General features: G+C 42.3%; 1 protein-coding gene across 2 annotated transcripts in view; it reads right to left on the reverse strand.

Annotated features, from left to right (window-relative positions):
* AVL9 (AVL9 cell migration associated) overlaps positions 1–22493 on the reverse strand; it is a 103789-nt gene that overhangs the window by 24232 nt on the left and 57064 nt on the right. The window contains exons 13-16 of one of the 2 annotated variants that reach the window (XM_047763745.1): positions 19417–19534; positions 14761–14814; positions 14177–14265; positions 6564–7694 (exon numbers count right to left, since the gene is read on the reverse strand). In XM_047763745.1, coding sequence (XP_047619701.1) covers positions 7579–7694; positions 14177–14265; positions 14761–14814; positions 19417–19534 — 377 coding nt within the window. In that variant the 3' untranslated portion in view covers positions 6564–7578. Of the gene's footprint in view, positions 1–6563; positions 7695–14176; positions 14266–14760; positions 14815–19416; positions 19535–22493 lie in introns of those variants that run through there. The other variant, XR_007132692.1, reaches the window with a different exon arrangement.

The following is a 22493-nucleotide window of genomic DNA, read 5'->3' on the forward strand; positions in this document are numbered from 1 at the left end:
AAACCAAAATTAAGCAGAAAAAGGCATGATAACAAACGGTGTGATTCCATTTATACAAGTCAAAAAACAGACCAAAAAAACAACTATGCTGTTTGGGATATGCACAATTAGAGGTAGAATTATAAAGAAATGATTATCTCATTTAAAAATGAGGTAAAGCATGATAATGCGAGAAAAAAGAATCTATACGTGTATGCGTGACTGGGTCACCTTGCTGTAGAGTAGAAAATTGACAGAACACTGTAAACCAGCTAGAATGGAAAAAATAAAAATCGTTATTAAAAAAATAAGTAAAATAAAAATGAGGTAAAGATCAGTGTACCAAATAGCTCTGTCTGGAGGAGCAAGGCCAGAGGCCAAACCTGCAACCTCATGGTTCCTAGTCGGATTCGCTTCCGCTATGCCACAATGGGAACTCCGTTATAGGTCTTTAAAGTTTATGTTGTGATGCAGCAGAAATGAATCGGACTAGTATCCATGAGGATGCCAGTTCAAAATAAAATAAAATAAAATAAACCATACACACACTCAAGACCCCGGTAAGGAATATTACCAGCACCTAAAAAGGTGCAGCCCAAGTCCCTCCCAGATCATAACTCTTCCTCCTCCAGAGCTGTTCGGTACTCTATTTTTACCTCATTTTTATTTATTTATTTTGAATAATTATTTTTATTGTTTCCATTATAGCTGGTTTACAGTGATCTGTCAATTTTCTACTGCACAGCCGAAGTTCTTAAACATACATGAAACCAGAATAGTCTACTGAACCCATGTCCTCATCTCCTGGTTTCAAGAGTGATCAATATTTTTTTTGGCTTTTAAATTTTTTTTTACTTTAGGGCCACACCCATGGTATATGGAAATTCCTAGGTTAGAGGTCAAATCAGAGCTACAGTTGCCGGCCCACACCACAGCCACGGCAACACAAGATCTGAGCCACGTCTGTGACCTATAGCACAGCCCAAGGCAATGCTGGATACTTTGAGTGGAGCTGGGGACCGAATGAACCTCCATCCTCAGGGTTAGTAGTTGGGTTCATAACTGCTGAGCCACAATAGGAACTCCAACAATGATCAGTATTTTATTAAGTGGTTTTTGTCATTTTCCCAGTCCCCATCAATAGCTATGTGCTCCAGGAATACAGCCAGGTCTGGTGAAGGATAAAAGATAATTTTTAAAAATACTTGAATCTGGAGTTCCCGTTGTGGCTCAGTGGTTAACGAATCCAACTAGGAACCATGAGGTTGGGAGGTCGATCCCTGGCCTTGCTCAGTGGGTTAAGGATCTGGCATTGCCGTGAGCTGTGGTGTAGGTTGCAGATGTGGCTCAGATCTGGCATTGTTGTGGCTACAGCTCCAATTAGACCCCTAGCCTGGGAACCTCCATATGCCACTGGCGAGGCCCTAGAAAAGACAAAAAACAAAAAACAAAAAAACCTGAATCTGAGTTTTGTATTCATGATCAAGAGCAAAGGGCACAACTGTCCGGCTCTCCTGCCCCAGACTCTCCCTGGCTTCTGACTCCACGGTCATGAGAAACATTATTACATGTGCTGGATGCCTAGACCTTAGACATCTCACTGGAGTGAGCGGGTCAGTCGTGTGACTGGAAGGTTGGCTGGGGATCTGTGACTGTGAACGTGGACAGTCCTGCACAGAGCACTTCCTAGCCCGGGATGAGCACAGGCAGAGGTGAGCCCTTCACAGCTGGCTCCATCCTCCTCCCCCTTCCAGATGTCGTCAGATACCGTACCTGCAACTCCCATCCCACCAGAATGAAGAGCAGGAAGCTGACCTGGGAGATCATCACCTCACCATGCAGAGCCTGAGGTGCAGCTGGAACAGGTCCTCAGAAAAAGGGAGATGTGGGTGGTGTCCTGAGTCTCCTTATCAGCTCCAGGTGGCAACGGTCCACGTTGTAAGAACACTGGTACCTTAAACTTAACCCTGCATTCAAGGAAGCACACTTTCACAGAGGCAAAGAAATCTGTCTCCTTCTGTGAAGCTGTTTTGCAAAACAGATGTCAGGAAACCACGGTACATGGAAATAGACATGAAAATGCTCTAGGAGGCCTCAGTGGAAACGTCAAGGCTATTTTGATGCTTACCAGTCCAGATGGGACAATGGGTTGCTGGGGACAATGTCCCATTCCCCTGGGGATTTCCATCAGTGAGCATGTAACAAGAGCTTATGACACAACCCACCTCTGTTTGGCTGTACTTTGTGCAGCCCTGGGCACTCAGCCTTCCAGAGAAAATAAGGGGCTCTTGCTGCAATTCCTTAGAAACTGAAGCAGCACCATAAGCAATTTCAAAACCAGAGTAAAATGAGCAGGGCATCCTCTAGCTTTGCTGGTTTCTTAATAAATGAAGCCGGCCCTCTTTCAGGGAAGGAAGGCCAGAAACCACACTCACAAGAAGGCTACCTCTAGAAAGACAGGCCAAGTACACTGTATGCAGGACAAACAGGATAATTTTATTTTATTTTCCCTAAAAATAAAGATACAGTACAAGTTTTACAATTCAGTATGATTAGACGTGATTTATAATTTTAACATTTTTAAAAAAACAAATGACAACAGAAATGAAGACCTCGTACAAATTATAAAACTACTAGAGCAAAGAGAAACTATCTTTCTGATCAAAACATATACCACAGCTAAGCATCCTTAGAAAACTTTCTAAGATTTCTAAGCTCAGTTTTCTTAGATAGCGTTTGTGGAAAGTTTTAACCTCAAGTATTTAAACTATTTCTGTAACTACTAAATGCCTTCACCAACTTGTTAATCAAATGCTTCCTAAACTTAGGAACCAGTGACCAAGTGGTCAGAAACACTTAAGTCTTGATCCTATTTTTCCAGCTATAAATTATTCATATTTCAAGAGAACAAAATACTTCCTAAGCACTTAAGTTTTCTAAAAACTTCAATTACCTTTTCTGGCTCAGTACCTCACTGAAATGTTCATATGTTCATATTGCACACACAAAAGAATTTGAGCAGCATACTATGTGAGTGGGAGACGCTGATGAAAAGTAAGTTTGAAGAAAGAAACCCCTAGGTTGTGTCCCATTTCCATGATTTAAATATATACTTTCTATATCTTTAATTAATATAAGTAAAAAGGTAATCTTTAGAACAGCACAGAAATACAAACGCATTAGAGTTTTACAAAATATATTCAACCCCTTAAACGTGCACAATCTTCTGATTCTGGAGCTGCCATACGAGGGAGCTAGTTTCTTCTCCTTCATATATGAAAGCATGAAGTCCTGTGTACAAAGTTATTTATATGAGGAGAATAAAGATCCACATTCCTGGTCTTTGTCCTTGACAAATACTTAGGGAAGGTTGGGAATTATGAAAAGACAATTCCAATGCTGTAAGTCCAAAGACTTGGAATGGAAAAAGTTCCTAGTGGCACCCTGCGCTACATGGAATGACGATCATCTTCCAGAAACTAAGGCTGCATCCTCCATCGTGTTTACAGGCTACCACAGAACTGCGTGCAAAGGCCACGAATGCCGTGCCACCTCTGCTCAAATGGTCAGAGCCTGCAACAGCTCCCTGATAAAATCACAGGCAACATTTACGGCTACCATCCTAACAGGCTACTCTCCCAAACTGCTGAAGCAGATAAAAGTTCCAGGGGTTCAGGATCAGTCCTCTGGCCCCTTACAGGGCTGGGTGCTCCTGAACTCATCACCAGGCCTCAGAGAAAAGGACTACTGGCTGTAACTTCCACAAAACAAACCTGCCTGCCAGGGAGATAAAGTTACAGCATTATCTGAAAACCAGCAGATGAAAAAAGCCTAACTTCTTGGTAAAAGAATTCTGGTTTTTTGGGCCTTTTTAGGGCTGCACCTGCAGCATATCGAAGTTTCCAGGCTATGGGCTGAATTGGAGTTCCAGTTGCCAGCCTACGCCATAGCCACAGCCAACATGGGATGCGAGCTGCATCTGTGACCTACACTGCAGCTCATGGCAATGCCAGATCCTCAACCCACTGAGCAAGGCCAGGGATCGAAGCTGCATCCTCATGGATACTAGTCGGGTTCATTACTGCTGAGTCACAACGGGAACTCCTGTAAAAGGATTCTTATAACCTGTATCGTATTAAATACTGCTCTCAAAACACTTTCATTTAGATTTTCAAAACCTTGTTTCTCAGCTTTGCAACTTTTCTTTCTTCCTAATTTGTTTTCTCATCACCTTTCTAGGTAGATTATTCAATGCTTAGTAAACAGGACTTGGAGAGCAAGGTGAGGTTGAGGAAATCATGTCATACGCTCTGATTTGCTGCCCAAGGATATTGCTGCTGTGCGTCTTAAAGCAAAAAGTAAAGAGGAATTGCTTCAGGGCCTGGGGGCTAGTACATCACTAATGCATTTACTTGGGGACAGACTATTCACAGCGCAAATGCAGAAGCAGAGTGACTCGGAGCCGCACTTTGACATGCACCTTTTTCTAGCCACCTCTTCCCGTCGGACACCCGGGCTAGCTCTAACCCTTTTTCTCTTACCTACGTCATCGTCATTGCAGTGCCCAGGAGGAATTAAAAGATGCCAGGGACTTCCCCAAACACTGTTTTTAAGTTGCCTGGGCAGGAGCGAGGTCTCCACCAAGCTCCCTAAGGCCTACTCACACACACAAGGTATCAGACAAAAGCTCTGAAGCTAGTGTGGGCAACCAAAGCCAACCTTTCCCAGGGTGGGTCCAAAGACAGCCAAACGGCTCACAGAGCCAGTGACCCGAGGGAAGCTGCTGCTTCAGGACTAGAACCCGGAATCCAAACCTGAAACACGTAGGCTCCCAGGACCAGGTGCCAGGCCTTCCACTGTGCCAGCTGCCTGGGGCCCCACCAACAACATCAGAGCCCACGCTCCCTGAAGATGCACACACCTCCCAGAACCTGAAGGAGATGTTATTACAGTTTTTGACCATTTCTTTGACAAAAGATTGATCTTCTGAGATACTCATTTTACGCTGAAAGCCCACTCTAAGTGTTGAGCTCTTAACTAGAAACATGAATAGAAAGATCAATTAAAGGTACGTATATATTGATATGGAGAGTAGGTGATATGAAAGCAAAGTTAAATCTCATGCAATTGTTTTTATTTCAGTGGGATTTCCAAACTGGACTGGTCTGCTTTGAACAGTGAGCAATGAAGGTTCACCCCAATCATACCAACTATACAAACTAAAGGATGAACCAGCAGCATGGCTGAACCCTCCCAGTGCTCTTAGCACCAACGCCCAGCGGTCGGAAGGTGACAACTGCACACCAATACACTATCACACTCTATCCCATAATGATGTGGCCTCACAAACAATGGGATATTAGAAGCAGTGCAACACTGATTAAAGTACCTTTTAAATTTTGTTTGGTACTACTTTTTTCTCTTCAAATAATATTTCCTGAGAAAGTTAACTTTCCTAGCAGAAGTGGAATTAATGGAATTCTCCCAATAAGCCCCTGAATTTATCAATGAATTCTTATTATACTCGAACAGAAGTATACTACTTTTAGATTTACAGGACTTGTGTTAAAACACAAATTGGGAAATTTATGGATATTTATGTCCGTGTTTCATTTCACATGCCATAGTAGTGCTTCCTATACAAACATTTCTTAGAGGATCAAATATAATCAAGCATCCTCCCTAATTAAGCTTCTTTTCTCAATACTCCTTATATCACCTGTAACTATATCTTCCAAGTAACCTTTATTACTAAAAAGTAGTCAGTCCCCTGTAACTAGTCCCTGAGAACACTCATCTAAAGTCCCCTCCAAAATCAAATGAGAGCCGAGCCTGTGTAAAAACGTGAGCATCAAAAATGAACCCAAGTGTGCTTCATGAAACATGACCGAAGTCAGGGCTGTAGTTTTTCCCCTTGCTTTTCTAAAAGTGAGCAGGGATGAGATTTCTATTTAATATTTACAGATCTTCTTGCTTTTCTCTCACAAATACTTTTAGAAGGGGGCAGAGACTGCTAACACGAGGCCTTTCCATCACAGGAAACAGGAAGGCCGGGTGCTTTGAAAAACTTTATGAAGAGTAAGATGAAGAAAAACCTGTAGGTCTGTAAACATCCAATGGAAAACCATTCAAAAGAAGAAATTGAAGGCACAAACTCTGGGTTAAAAAATGTGTGAAAAGACTGCAACGTGGAGCTCCTGCTATAGCACAACGGGATCGGTGGTATCTTGGGAGCACTAGGACATGGGTCTGTTCCCCAGCCCAGCACAGTGGGCTAAGGATCCGGGGTTGCCACAGCTGCAGCTTAGATCTCGACTGCGGCTTGGATCTGATCCCTGGCCAGGAGCTCCATGTGCTGTGGGATAGCCAAAAATGAACAAAACGAAACAAAAACAAAAAAATCCCTAAAGATTGCAATGTGACTAGAGTTGACAGAACTAACATCTAAGTCTTCCCCCCAACCTTCTTTTAGAGCCATACATGTGACATATGGAAGATCCCAGGCTAGGGGTCCAACCGGAGCTGCAGCTGCTGGCCTATGCCACAGCAACACGCGATCTGAGCCGAGCCTGCAACCTACACCAGAGCTCACAGCAATGTTGGATCCTTAACCCACTGAGCGAGGCAGGAATGGAACTCACATCCTCATGGATACTAGCTGGGTCCATAAACCACTGAGCCACAAAAGGAACTCCCAACCTAGGTCTTGCCCTAAATACACACTCTCGCTAAACTGCTAGAATAACCGCTGTAACCATCACTGAGTTATTTCTTTGCACGTCTACTCGAACAACTAGGAAGAAGAAAGCACAGGCACACTCCCGGACACCTCAAGACAAGTGCTTAGGATTGGGAAAGAAAAAACTAAAAACATGAAACAAAACAATCCAACCTCACTCCCTGCTGGCTCAGTGGGTTAGATCCAGTGCTGTCACTGCTGTGGTGTCGGTTTGATTCCCAGCTGCAGGCAAGGCCAAATAAAATCCAAAGAACCCTCCATCCACAGAACTACCACCTCTGACGTGCACATTTCCAGGAGGAAGTGAAGTGAAAAATGTGTTTTGTGGGTAGAAAACCCACATACAAAAGAGATCATCATATAACTCAGCAAAATATTAACAAAGGGGTGGATAAGATGGCCCATTAACTTTATACGCACATTATAGGGCCCACCTCAAAGAAATTAAAATAGTCATATAACTTATTTTTAGCACATATAAATTACAGTGACCATCTGGATATTCAAACAGCAACAATAGAACAAATTTTACACTGAGTAAAAAAACTTTTAAACAAAGGTATAACATCAGAACTCAAAATTCATTAGAAGGTCCACTGTGTTTTAATCAGGCTCAGACTGAAATAAAAGTAGTCAATATAAACCCCAACCTGGGAAGCCATCCCTGCTACGGCTGTGATTTCATCTTTTCCGCATCCCGAGACATTCATTTAGACAGAGGGCAACCGTTCATGTAAACAGTTTGACGTGTCGGTCCCCTGCTGTGGACCTGCGGCTGATGAAGAGGAAGAGGCTGGAACAGCAGACAGACAGGGAGCGCTCAAACCTAAGGAAGTGACAGCAGCTTCTGGGCAGCATGCTCAGGGCTTCCCATCGGGCAGTTCAGTGAGACTCTGCGGGGTAGAATTGGTAAAAGCAGAAAGCCACGAAGACATAGCTGTCTTTGCACTGGAAAAAGCTCCACCAACCGACTGGCCTGAATGGAAAGGAGGGAAAAAACAAAAGGAAAAATGTCTTCACTTCTGTTAAGATATGGTGAAAAACCAATGTTAATAATTTTTTTTCTTCCTTTTTAGGGCCACACCTGCAGCGTATGGAAGTTCCCAGGCTAGGGGTCGAAACAGAGCTACAGCTGCTGGCCTACGCCACAGCCCCAGCAATTCAGGATCCAAGCCACATCTGTGACCTACACCACAGCCCACAGCAACGCCGGATCCTTAACCCACTGAGTGAGGTCAGGGATCGAACCTGCAATTTCATGGTTACTAGTCGGATTCGCTTCCACGGCACCACGACGGGAACTCCAAAAAATAAATGTTAATGAACTGTAATACATCATGTTAATAGTTACCTTAACACCGTTTACCCACCTAGTTGTAAATAATCCTTAGTGTGGGGATGTACATAACAGGAACCTGGATAGCGTCTGGGTGTAGGAGCTTGCTCTCTTAAGTATTTTCAAACTCTATACCAAACTCCTTAATACCCACTGGGCCAGGCCCCTGGTTCTCAGCACTGGCTGTGCAGGAGAATGATGTGGAGAACTCAGTAAGTCTAATGTGCCCTCTGTAACCAAAATCCAGGTTGATAATTGAAAACCACCTACAGATGGAGGGAAGAGCAACTTTAGGGAAACTTGCTTTTGTCATCTAAAATGGCGTAGCATCAAATGAAGACACAGAAAGCTTTATGTGCCTGAGGTCTGTTTTGTTTTAAACAGTATTATCTCAAAAGCTGATGTTGGGAGTTCCTGCTGTGGTGCAGTGGGTTAAGAATCTGACTGACTTGCAGCAGCTTGGATTCCTGCAGAAATGCAAGTTTCATCCCTGGCCCAGCACAGTAAAGATCCGGCATTGCCACAGCTGCAGTGTAGGTCACAGCTGAGGCTCGGAATCAATCCCTGGCCCAGGAACTTCCATATGCCACGAGTGTGACCATTAAAAAAAAAAAAAAAGGTATGTATACATTTTTTGGTAAGTCTTTTTTTTTTGCTTTTTAGGGCCACACCTGAGGCATATGGAGGTTCCCAGGCTAGGGGTCAAACTGGAACTGTAGCTGCTGGCCTACACCACAGCCACAACAACACAGGATCCAGGCCACCTCTGCGACCTACACCACAGCTCACGGCAATGCCGGATCCCTAACCCATTGAGCAAGGCCAGGGATTGAACCCACATCCTCATGGATACCAGTTGGAATTGTTAACCACTGAGCTGCAACAGGAGTTCCCATTTTTTGGTAATTCTTGATGTTAAAGTGAAATTACTTGGGTCGAATCATATACTCCCATTATTTTTGGAGAGGGGAGTATAGGAGAAGAGAACAGGCCTTAGAATTTAGATCAATGACACTGCTAAACATTAACAACTGACATCATATGCCTATGATGAAGTGAATTTTTCCATCAAAAAATAAGAATTCAAAATGCAAAAGATGCATAATACTGGATGGAGATAAATGCTTATATAACAAACTCCATTCCCTTATAATAAGATGAGCCTGGTGACAGGGCTGTGTGCCCTGTGTCTGTTTTCCAACACGAATCTGTAGAGTAGTTCTCTCACCCTGTGTACTTCTGGGTGTACAGGACTTCAGAGCTTCGAGGACCCCGCATAGCAATCACCTACTTCCAGGGCTTCTGAATTATGTTCACTAAGAGTTGGTCAACCTCTCTCTGGAGCTAAGGAAGGTGATGGGTCCCATTTTTTTTTTTTTCCCCAATGGCCATGTCCATTAAAAGGGAAGTTCCAGGAGTTCCGATTGTGGCTCAGTGGAAACGAATATGACTAGCATCCATGAGGACACAGGTTTGATACCTGGCCTCACTCAATGGGTTAAAGATCTGGTGATGCTGTGGCTGTGGTGTAGGCCAGCAGCTGTAGCTCTGATTTGACCCCTAGCCTGGGAACCTCCATATGCCATGGGTGTGGTTCTAAAAAGACAAAAAAAGAGGAGGTTCCAACCAGGGATGGAATCCAAGCTGCAGCTGGGACCTATGCCACAGCAGCAGCAATGCTGGATCTTTTAACCCACTGTGCCAGGCTGGGGATCAAATCTGCACCTCCGCAGGAAATGGAGTTACAGAAGTTGGATGCTTTTTTGTTGCTGTTGCTGGATTTTTAAGGTTTTATTTGAAGTACAGTTGATTTACAGAGTTCCTGTTGTGGCTCAGTGGTTAACAAATCCGAATAGGAACCATGAGGTTGCAGGTTCGATCCCTGGCCTCACTCAGTGGGTTAGGGATCCAGTGTTGCCATGAGTTGTGGTGTAGGTTGCAGACACTGCTCGGATTCTGTATTGCTGTAACTGTGGTGTAGGCCAGCAGCTGTAGCTCTGATTTGACCCCTAGCCTGGGAAGCTCCATGTGCCACAAGTGCAGCCTTAGAAAAAACAAAAAGACAAAACAAAACAAAACAAAAACCCCAAAAAGAAGTACAGTTGATTTACAAGGTGGGATAACTTCTGTTGCACCACAAAGTGATTCAGTCCTACACATACACATACCCATCTCTTTCAGATTCTTCTTCCATACAGAGTACCACAGAATACTGGGTAGAGTTGGATTCTTAACCCACTGCACCACAGCAGGAACTCCTCCCATTTTAAATACTGCCACGATGAAGCAAATGTGGCAAAGCATAAATAACTGGTGAATCTGAGATAACTGGGAGTTCCGTGTACAGTGTTGTACAATTTCTTTTAAGTTTCAAATAATATAAAACTAAAAAAGTTAAACGTACAGAAAAAAGTAATGAGAAATTTCTTAAGAAAGGACATGGAATAATCTTCAAAATGTTTTAAGTGAGAAAAGCTAGGTATAGAAGGGTATACACAACAGCATGCTACCATTTGTCTGGCTTTGGTCTCAGGGAATACTGGGCTCCTTACATGAGCTGAGGAGTATTATCTCCTCCACTGCTTTCTTTTTTTTTTTTTTTGTCTTTGTGCCATAATTCTTGGGCCACTCCCGTGGCATATGGAGGTTCCCAGGGTCAAATCGGAGTTGTAGCCACTGGCCTACGCCACAGCCACAGCAACGTGGGGATCCGAGGTGCGTCTGCAACCTACACCACAGCTCAGGGCAACGCCGGATCGTTAACCCACTGAGCAAGGCCAGGGATCAAACCCGCAACCTCATGGGTTCCTAGTCAGATTCATTAACCACTGAGCCAGGACGGGAACTCCTCCTCCACTGCTTTCTGAAAGAGCATAATTAGTATAATTCCTTAAATGTTTAATAAATTCATAAGTGAAATCATCTGGGCCTGGATTAAATTAAAAACCCCGTAGCAATTTTAAATTTTTTAATTGAATTTATTTAATAGATATATGACTATTCAGATTTTCTTTTTCTTTGCTGTATCATTTTGGTAATTTGAGTCAAATGGTGTATGTAAAAAAGAATGTGCTTGGCAAGTAGGAAGAAGTTTAATCAATATTATCACTTACTCAGCTGTATCCAATAGAAACACAATGTGAGCTGCAATGAAAGTTGTACATATGATTTAGAATTTTCTACTAGCTACACTAAAAAAGATGAAAAAAGGAGTTCCTATTGTGGCTCACTGGGTTATAAACCTAATATCCATGAGGATGTGGGTTTGATCCCTGGCCTCCCTCAGTGAGTTAAAGGATCCAGTGTTGCCACAAACTATGGCGCAGGTCACAGATGTGGCTTGGATCTGGCATTCCTGTGGCTGTGGTGTAGGCCGATGGCTATGGCTCCAATTTGACCCATAACCTTGAAACCTCCATATGCTGCAGGTGTGGCCCTAAAAAAATAAAAAAATAGTTAAAAAAATTAAAAAGATAAAGAGAAGTAGAATTAATTTTTCGTTTTTGACCACCCAGAGACATACTGAAGTTCCTAGGCCAGAGATAGAATCTGAGCTGCAACCTACACCACAGGTGCAGCAACGCTGGATCCTAAACCCACTGTGCTGGGCCAGGGATTGAACTGGCACCTCCACAGAGACAGGCCTGATCACTAACCCACTGAGTCACAGAAGGAACGCCTGATCTTTATCACATGATACTACCTTCAAAGACAGCAGCTTCTAATGCCTGCTTTATTATTATATTATGGTTCTCAACATATAGACCAATGGAACAGAACAGAGAACCCAGATATAAACCCAGACACCTACAGTCAATTAATCTTCAACAAAGGAGGCAAGAATATAAAATGGGATACAGAGTCTTTTCAGCAAGTGGTCCTGGGAAAACTGGACAGCCACAGGTAAATCAATGAAACTGGAACACACCCTCACATCATGCACAAAAATAAACTCAAAATGGCTTAAAGACTTAAATATAAGACACAAACCATCAAACTCCAGAAGAGAACACAGGCAAAACATTCTCTTACATCAACCATACAAATGTTTTCTCAGGTCAATCTCCCAAGGCAACAGAAGTAAAAGCAAAAATAAACCAATGGGATCTAATCAAACTGACGAGCTTTTGCACAGCAAAGGAAACCATAACAAAAACAAAAAGACAACTTAGAGAATGGGAAGAAATAGTTTCAAATGATGCAACTGATGAGGGTTCAATCTCTAAAATAATGCACACAACTTATGCAATTCAACATCAAAAAAGCCAACAACCCAACTGAAAAATGGGGCAAAAGACCTGAATAGATATTTCTCCAAAGAAGATACAGACAGTCAACAAGCACATGAAAAAATGCTCAACATCTGTGATTTTTTTTTTTTTTTGGCTTTTTGCCATTTCTAGGGCCGCTTCCTGAGGCATATGGAGGTTCCCAGGCTAGGGGTCTAATTGGAGCTGTCATCGCTGGCCTATGCCAGAGCCACAGCAATGCAGGATCCAAGCCACGTCTGCGACCTACACCACAGCTCATGGCAACACTGGATCCTTAACCCACTGAGCAAGAGCAGGGACTGAACCTGCAACCTCATGGTTCCTAGTCAGATTCGTTAACCACTGCGCCATGACGGGAACTCTGTCAACATCCCTGATTATTAGAGAAATGCAAACCAAAACTAATATGAGGTACCACTCCAAGCCAGTCATAATGGCCATCATTAATAAGTCCACAAATAACAATTGCTGGAGAGGGTGTGGAGAAAAGGGAACCCTCCTTCACTGTTGGTGGGAATGTAAATTGGTACAACCACTATGGAAAACAGTAAGGAGATACCTTAGAAAACTATACACAGAACTACCATATGACCCAGCAATCCCACTCTTGGGATACAGCCAGACAAAACTTTTCTTGAAAAAGACACATACGCCCATAAGTTCACTGTAGCACTATTCACAATAGCCAAGACATGGAAATAACCTAAATGTCCATTGACAGATGAGTGGATTAAGATGATGTGGTATATACACACACACAAACACATATACACACAACAGAATACTATCCAGCCATAAAAAAGAACAAAATAGTGCCATTTGCAGCAACATGGATGGAACTAGAGATGCTCATACTAAGTGAAGTAAGAAAGAGAAAGACGAATACCACATGATATCACTTATATCTGAAATCTAATATACAACACAAATGCACCTTTCTACAGAAAAGAAACTCATGGACTTGGAGAATAGACTTGTGGTTGCCGAGGGGGAGGGGGGTGAGATGAATTTCAAATCTGGGATTAATAGATGCAAACAAACTTGCCTTTGAAATGGATAAGCAATGAGATCCCGCTGTATAGCACAGGGAATTGTATCTAGTCACTTATGATGGAATATGATGGAGGGTAATGTGAGAAAAAGAATGTATATGTGTATGTGTGACTGGGTCACTTTGCTGTTCAGCAGGAAATTGACAGAACACTGTAAACCAGCTATAATGAAAAAAATAAAAATCACTCCATGGGAGGTCCCTTCATGGTTCAGCAGTTAATGAACCCCACCAGGATCCAAGAGGGTGCAGGTTCAATCCCTAGCCTCGCTCAGCGGGTTAAGGATTCGGCAATGCCATGAGCTGTGGTGTAGGTCACAGACGCAGCCTGGATCTGGAGTTGCTGTGGCTGTGGCGTAGGCTGGCAGCTGTAGCTCTGATTTGACCCCTAGCCTGAGAACTTCCATATGCCGCAAGTGTAGCCCTAAAAAAAAGCAAAAAAAAAAAATCCACATAAAGTAAAAAAAAAAATATTATGGCTCTCAACTATTTATAAAGCACTGTGGGCAGCTCAGGGAATGGAGGGAAAACTCCAGAAGTTTGAATCCTGGTAAATAAACAGATATGACAAAAATTGCTCAATTCTGATATTATCTTGTGCTACAAGTTTTTTGTTTTGTTTTGTTTTTTTAATGAGTAAGACCAAAATTTAAACCAAAACTAAAAACCCTTATATTTGACCATCTTGCATTCTTATGGGATACACAGTTCTCTGCAAATCTGGTTTTATCAATGACATACTGAGAACAGAGAAGTGATGTGTTATGATTCAATTGGTTCCTGACTGAAACATGCCTTACCAACAGCTTTTCCTGTCTGTACGACATTCCGGCTTGTTGTGACCATGACGTTTCCAATTTTTTTGCCACGTTCACTGTTCTGAACAGAACTGAGTAAAGAAAATAAATGTTAAATACAATCAAAAAAACTCTGACACATGTATTAACTACCCTATAATCATGCTCCCCATCAGAATTATTGAGAAAACTTAAATTATTCATTGTTATGTATCAATTAATTTACTAACACTTTAAACATGTGAATTTTTAGACAATATTAAAAGAATATAGAGATAAGCCAAAAAGTGCAAGGACATCGGGATGGTATGTTTAATTCACCTGCGGTCATAATCTGCTAAAACTACTTCACTAGAATAAAAAGGGCAGAGCCTGTCTTATTAGTTCATACCATTCTCCATGAAACAGCAGTGTTTTCACTCTGAAACATACACACTGCTGAGCTAGAGAATGTTCTGCACATATTTGGTTACTATTTGAAGCACACAAATCTATGATGTGGAGAAAAACAAATCCCAATTAGCAATGAAACACATGGCACAAATTCAGACATGAGAATGTTCCTGGTATTTTCTCCAAATACTCACTGTGAGAATCTTAACTTCATGTCTGACACCGAATACTGGCCTTGGAAAGGGTGGCTGTAAAACAAAGTTTGAGTTTAGATTATGAGTACTGCACCAACGGAGCTGCAACACAGTTATCACAAGTATCAGGAAACGTCACAGCGATGACTCCGAACATGACTCAGGAAATGGGGCTTTGAGCACAGGTCTCAGTTACAGGAGCCTCTCTGACCTTATTTCCTGGCTTGTAAAACAGGTGTGATTTTTTCCTGGGTGGGGTTGGTTTGTGTTAGTGCTACCCTAATGTTCTGATTTATCTGGTCTTGGGTGGGGCCCAAGCACCCTCATCTTTTAAAAGCTCCTGGAATAGTCAGGATTAGAGTCATTGACTTAGGCCTGTGGTGGACTGTACCTAGATTCTGGCCATCTTATAAATGTGTACAATTAGTTATAGGAAGATTTGTGGACAGATCAGTAAAATCTGTACTTTCTATTTAGAAAAGTAACTCAAATGCAGGACTTAAAATTATACAAAAGAGAAAATAAATCAGGCAACTTGATCAAAGTTACACTATAAAACAAGGAGTCAATAAATATTCAAATTCTTTAGCTCTTACTCAGGGGTCTCTCTGTCAATGTCTAGCAAAGAAAGCGATCCTAGTGAAATTATAGCCAGCTTTAAAATATCAAAATATCAGAGTTCCCTTCGTGGCACAGTGGTTAACGAATCCAACTAGGAACCAGGAGGTTGCGGGTTCAATCCCTGGCCTTGCTCAGTGGGTTAAGGATCCGGTGTTGCCCTAAGCTGTGGTGTAGGTTGCAGACGCGGCTCAGATCCTGCATTTCTGTGGCTCTGGTGAAGGCTGGCGGCTACAGCTCCGATTTGACTCCTAGCCTGGGAACCTCCATATGCCACGGGAGTGGCCCAAGAAATGGCAAAAAGACAAATAAATAAATAAGTAAAATATCAAAATGTCCTTTATGGCTTTTCAAATGACAACAAAATTTCTTTATTGGCCATATTAAGTATAGGTAATAACCTCTCTTTTTCTGGATTCCTGAAGCACCAGTTTAAAGAAACGAGAAGATCAGTTAATCACTCTATTCCTGTAAAGGCCGTGTTCAAAGGAGGAAATGTGCCTGCTGCTTGTTAAGACAGAGGATGTGAGAAATAAATGTCTGTTATTCATAAGGCAAAACAACACAACAAACAAACAAGAAAGACAGGGGACTGCCTTCTCTGATCTCTAGGAGTTGAGGGAAGGGTATCGCAGATCTCAAATCCTGCATTTAGTTTTAAATATTTCTAGCTTATACCCCTGATGACAACTGAAGCTCATCATTTCTCATTTTTAATTTGATGAAAATACTGAAAACCTGCTGACTACCATATCTGCATAATTTCTCTACCTATTTTGTCTTGTCTTTCTCTTCAGTCTAAATACCTCAACTTATTTAGATCTTTTTTAAAGCACTGTTTTAAAATCCTTTGAAACACATTCCGGCTAATCCTCGCATGGACCTGCATTAAAATCTGCAGAACTGATTCAAATGAAAGGCGCTACAGCAGATAGAGAAACTGGGTAAGGATCTGACCAGGTCATCAGTCAGAGCACTGGGAGTGGGGGGACAGTGAGATGGGGTGGTCACCAGAGCAGAGGCCACCTCCGGGACCACCGCAGGGAAACAAACTCACATCCGCTTCTCTTTATCACTCTTTAGGACACAGACCTTGTGGTTAATGAGGGAGAAGAGTTTTGAACCCTTAGCCCTTTAAGACCATTAAAATGTTTCCCCCCTTTAATTCACTATATTTTAACCACATCCAAAGTGCAATATAAGTTTTTGCTACAGCCCAACATGAGGATTAAATTTGCTCAAACTGGTACTGAACCTAGCTATTTTTCTTTTTGTTTTTGTTTTTTCGGCTGCCCTGCAACATACGGAGTTTTCAGGCCAGGGATCAGATCTGAGCTGCAGTCAGGACCTAAGCCACAGCTGTGGCAACATCAGATTCTTAACCCACTGTGCCAGGCCAGGGATCGAACTAGTGTTCCAGTGCTCCCAAGATGCCATCCATCCTGTTGCACCACAGCAGGAACTCCTGTTTTTCTTTTTCTTGTCTTTTTGCCATTTTTAGGGCCGCTTCCTGTGGCATATAAAGGTTCCCAGGCCAGGGGTTGAATCGGAGCCGTAGCTGCTGGCCTACACCAAAGCCACAGCAACTTGGGATTCGAGCTGCGTCTGCAACCTACACCACAGCTCAAGGCAGCGCCAGATCCTTAACCCACTGAGCAAGGACAAGGATCGAACCTGGGACGTCATGGTTCCTAGTCAGATTCGTTAACCACTGAGCCACGACAGGAACTCCCTATTTTTCTTGATATATACGAAGTTTAGCAGACATGTTCTCCCAAATTCTGCTACACCACCACCCATCCTTACAGATGCTTCCAGAAATTACTGTGACATAAATTCCTGGATTTCGTGTGTTAGCATCACTTAAATCTCATTGTCCCCAGCTGAGTTAACTCTAGTTCCCAAATATTATGTTAGTACAAAGTCGATTTCCATTGGACTCTCATCAGAAGTTGAAAATACAAATGAAAACAAATGTTCAGGGAGTTTCCGTTGTAGCTCAGCAGTAAGGAGCCTGACTGGTATCCATGAGGATGAGGGTTTGATTCCTGGCCTCGCTCAGTGGGTTAAAGATCCAGCTGTAGTGTAGGCCAGCAACTACAGCTCCTATTTGACCCCTAGCCTGGGAACTTCCATATGCCATAGGTGTGGCCCTAAAAAGACAAAAAAAGAAAAAGAAAACAAATGTTCAGCGTACACCTGTATCATAAAAAAAAAAAAAAACAAAACAAAACTGTTTGGAGTTCCTGTTTTGGCTCTACAGGTTAAGAACTGGACTAGTATCCATGAGGATGTGGGTTCAATCCCTGGCCTCACTCAGTGGGTTAAGGATCCCGTACTGCTGCAAGCTGTGGCACAGGCTGCAAATGCAGCTTGGATATGGTATTGCTGTGGTATAGGTCTGCAGCTCCGATTTGATCCCTAGCCTGGGAACTTCCATATACCACAGCTATGACCCTAAAAAGACCCCCAACACACACATAAAATTGTTTTAAGGAGTCCTCTTGTGGCACGGTGGGTTAAGGATCTGGTGTTGTCACTGCAGCGGCTCAGGTTGCTACTGTCACGTGGGTTCAATTCCTGGCTAGGAAACTTCCACATGCCCAAGTGTGACCCCCACCCTGCACCTCCTAAAAAAAACATTTATTTATTTATTTATTTTGCTTTTTATGGCTGCACCCTTGGCATATGGAGGTTCCAAGGCTAGGGGTCAAATCGGAGCTACAGCTGCTGGCCTGCACCACAGCTCACAGCAACGCTGGATCCTTAACCCACTGAGCGAAGCCAGGGATCGAACTTGCAGAACCTGCCAAGCTTATGGTTCCTAGTAGGATTTGTTTCTTCTGTGCTATGATGGAAACGCCAAAAATCTTTTAATCTTTTAATTTAGAAATCAGCTCCTAGGATTTACACATTCTATAAACTGATCCCCTTGGACTCTCCCCCCTATTCACAAGAAGATGGTATTACTTCCTCCTCTTTTTTTTTGCTTTTTAGGGCCACATATGGGCATACGGAGCTTCCAAGGCTAGGGATCCAATCAGAGATACAGCTGCCAGCCTACGCCACAGCCACGCAGGATCACAGACACATCTGCGACCTACACCACAGCTCAGAGCAACGCCAGATATTAACCCACTGAGCGAGGTCAGGGATCGAACCCACAACCTCATGGCTACTAGCTGGATTGTTTCTGCTGTGCCATGATGGGAATTCCAAAGATAGTATTATTTCTTAATGGCCCTACTCCCCAGCACACTTAACTGCCTTTTACGTGGGATAAAGTCGTTGTCCAGTCAACAGCTGGTATTGCGATAGGTATTAAATTTTGCTGGATCTTAAGAATCTGATGTGCAAATTGCATTAGATTTAACTGCATTTCTAAGAGCTGAAATATTAACTTTAGTTGTTCACACTTTATGTTTTAAAATAACCTCTTAGAGTTCCCGTTGTGGTGCAGTGGTTAATGAATCCGACTAGGAACCATGAGGTTGCGGGTTCGGTCCCTGCCCTTGCTCAGTGGGTTAAGCGTTGCCGTGAGCTGTGGTGTAGGTCGCAGACGCGGCTCGGATCCCTTGTTGCTGTGGCTGTGGCGTAGGCCGGTGGCTACAGCTCCGATTCGACCCCTAGCCGCAGGAGTGGCCCAAGAAATGGCAAAAAGACAAATAATAATAATAATAAAACAAAATAACCTCTCCGTTTTAAGCAGTGGTGTTCTCTCAAGGCTCCTCCTTTGTTGACATGCCGCTGAGGCTGAGACCCGGGAAAAGGGAGCAAAGAGGTCACATCTCAACGATGGTGAAAGCTGGGAGAAATGCTAGTGCTTCCAAAATGCTTGTGCTTTGTGGGGAAGAAGTGTGAATAGGGAAGCAGTTTTCAGCTGCTTCTCTATACTTGGGAGCCTTTTATGAAAATCTACTTAAGATTCTTGAAGATATTCACAGTATCATCAGAATTAAAATAAGGGTTTCTGTATGTTGGAAAACAAAGGGGCAACAACCTTTACGCATTATATCAGCCTTCAGAGGACGTGCTTACTTTGGATTTATTTCTGCAAGTGCTGGATGCTTGTTGCTGTTCCAGACCCTGTAGTTGTGAGTGTTCTTCCAGGCCGTAACAAAGGTCGTCCCATAGTCCGATAACATCTTTTCATTATCTGTCAAGTAAATACGTGAAAGTTGAGTTGCACTGTAGCCAGTCAGGGAGTGAAGATTCACAACCAAAAAGGGTAAAGGAACGGCTTTATTCTCCCTGTCCCCCTGCTGTTTTAGGGAGACAGAATACGAGAGATCAGCGAACTTGGATCTATTTCCAGAAATCCTGTTAAGAAGCTATGTGACCTTTGGTAAGTCAATCACTTAGAATTTCATTTTTCTTACGGAAAAACAAGAAGGCTGAGCCAGACATTTTCTAAGGTTCCTTACAACCCCAAAATATTTCCACATTCTCCTTACCAAGGTAAAGAAGCACTTTATTTATTAAAAATTAACAGGATGGACAGTGGGTAAACATACTGATGTACACATATGGATGAAGTAGGCGATTAGGGTATCTTTTAGAGTATCTTTTAATCTTTTCACAAACATCATTTTTCTAAGAAAAGAGATTAGAAATAATATATTAGTTGTTTCTTTTTCTCTTTGTCTCACTATTTGATGAAACTCACGCTTAAGTTTCCATGCATTTCACTGTCAAAACATTTAAAATAACAAGGAGAATTTTCATATATTTAATGCTTAAAACTTTTTCGCTATATCGCTATCATGGGAAAGCTTCAAAATAGAGCATTTCTACTACTGGGTCGAATCGAAAAGGTCTGGAGAGGGAGTTCCCGTCGTAGCCCAGCGGTTAACGAATCCGACTAGGAACCATGAGGTTGCGGGTTTGGTCCCTGGCCTTGCTCAGTGGGTTAACGATCCGGCGTTGCCGTGAGCTGTGGTGTAGGTTGCAGACGCAGCTCGGATCCCGAGTTGCTGTGGCTCTGGCGTAGGCTGGGGGCTACAGCTCCGATTCGACCCCTAGCCTGGGAACCTCCATATGCCGAGGGAGCGGCCCAAGAAATGGCAAAAAGACCAAAAAAAAAAAAAAAAAAAGAAAAGGTCTGGAGAAACCTTTATTATTCCTATTATTTATTACTGCGATTGCTTCATACAGTAATTGCAAATTGCTTGCTTCGAAGGTGAAACATGTGACTTTTGTTGCTCTGAGAGGAAGAGAAGGACATACACAGTTCCATATGCAGCATGGGAAGTTCTTTTAAGACTTATTCTTCAATTGCCCCCTCTCACTTCCTCTATTTAGCATAGTTTTGGAAGTCCTAGCCACAGCAATCAGACAAGAGAGAAATAAAAGTTATCCAAATTGGAAGGGAAGAGTTAAAACTGTCATGTACAGGTGACATGATACTATATATAGAAAACACTAAAGACTCCACAGAAAATTACTAGAACTGATCAAACTGCACCCCCTCAAAATAAAATACTTAGGAATATTTCACAAGGAGGTGAAAGACATATGGTGAGAACAATAAAACATTAATAAAGGAAACTGAAGATGACTTAAGTAAATGGAAAGATACTCCACGCTTTTGGATTGGAAGAATTAATACTGTTAAAATGGTCATGCTACCCAAAACAATCTACAGATTTAATGCAATCCCCATCAAATTACCCATGACATTTTTCACAGAACTAAAACAATCCTAAAATGTATATGGAACCATAGAAGATACAAAAAGGCCAATGCAATCCTGAAGAAAAAGAACAAAGCCAGAAGGCATAACCCTCCCAGACTTTGGACAATATTACAAAGTTACAGTAACCAAAACAGCATGGTACTGGCACAGATATATGGATCAATGGAGAAGAGAGCCCAGAAATAAACTCAAAACACCTAAAGTCAACAAATCTTTGACAAATCAGGCAAGAATATAAATTGGGAAAAAGTCTCTTTAACAAGTGGTTTGAAAAGTTGGAGAGCCTCATGTAAATCAATGAAGACAGAATACACCCTCTCACCATGCACAAAAATAAACTCAAAATGGCTTTAAGACTTAAACACAAGACAGGACACCATAAAACTCTGAGAAGAGATCACAGGCAAAACATTCTCTGACACCAACTGTACAAATATTTACTTAGCTCAGTCTCCCAAGGCAATAGAAATAAAAACAAAACAAAACAAAAAAACCCAAATGGGACCTAATCAGACTGACAAGCTTTTGCACAGTAAAGGAAACCATAAATGGAACAAAAAACAACCTATAGGAAGGGAGAAAATATTTGCAAATGAAGTGAACTAACAAGAGCTTAGTTTCCAAAATATACGAAGAGCTCACACAACTCAACCCAAAAACCACCACAATCAAAAAATGGGCAGAAGACCTAAATAGACATTTCTTCAAAGAAGAAATACAAATAGCCAAAAGGCACACGAAAAACTGTTCAACATCTCTAATTATTACAGAAATGCAAATCAAAAGCACAATGAGGAGTCTCCCACAGCAAGAGAAATAAGAAAAAGTAAACAAATGGGACCTACCTAAACAAACTGACAAGCTTTTGCACAGCAAAGGAAACCATTAAAAAAAAAAAAAAAAAAAAAAAAAAAGGCAACCTACTGAATGGGAGAAAATAGTTGCAAATGATGCTGCATACAAGGGCCTCATCTCCAAAATATACAAGTAACTCATACAACTCAACAACAAAAAACCAAACAACCCAATTAAAAAATGGGTGGAAGACCCAAATAGACATTTCTTCAAAGAAGACATACAGATGACCAGGAGGCACATGAAAAAATGCTCAACATCACTATCATTAGAGAAACGCAAATCAAAACTACAATGAGGTACCACTGCACATAGGTCCGAATGGCCATCATTAATAAGTCTACAAAGGGAGTTCCCATTGTGACTCAGTGGTAATGACTACGACTAGTATTCACGAGGATGCCTTGCTCAGTGGATTAAAGATCCAGCACTACCGCGAGCTGTGGTGAAGGTCATAGACACAGCTTAGATCCCAGGTTGTTTGTCTATGGTGTAGGCTGGCAGTTGCAGCTCTGATTTCACCCCTAGCCTGGGAACTTCCATATGCCACATGAGCAGTCCTTCA

Source organism: Phacochoerus africanus, chromosome 16 (assembly GCF_016906955.1).
Source record: "Phacochoerus africanus isolate WHEZ1 chromosome 16, ROS_Pafr_v1, whole genome shotgun sequence".
In the NCBI taxonomy this organism is placed as follows: domain Eukaryota; kingdom Metazoa; phylum Chordata; class Mammalia; order Artiodactyla; family Suidae; genus Phacochoerus; species Phacochoerus africanus.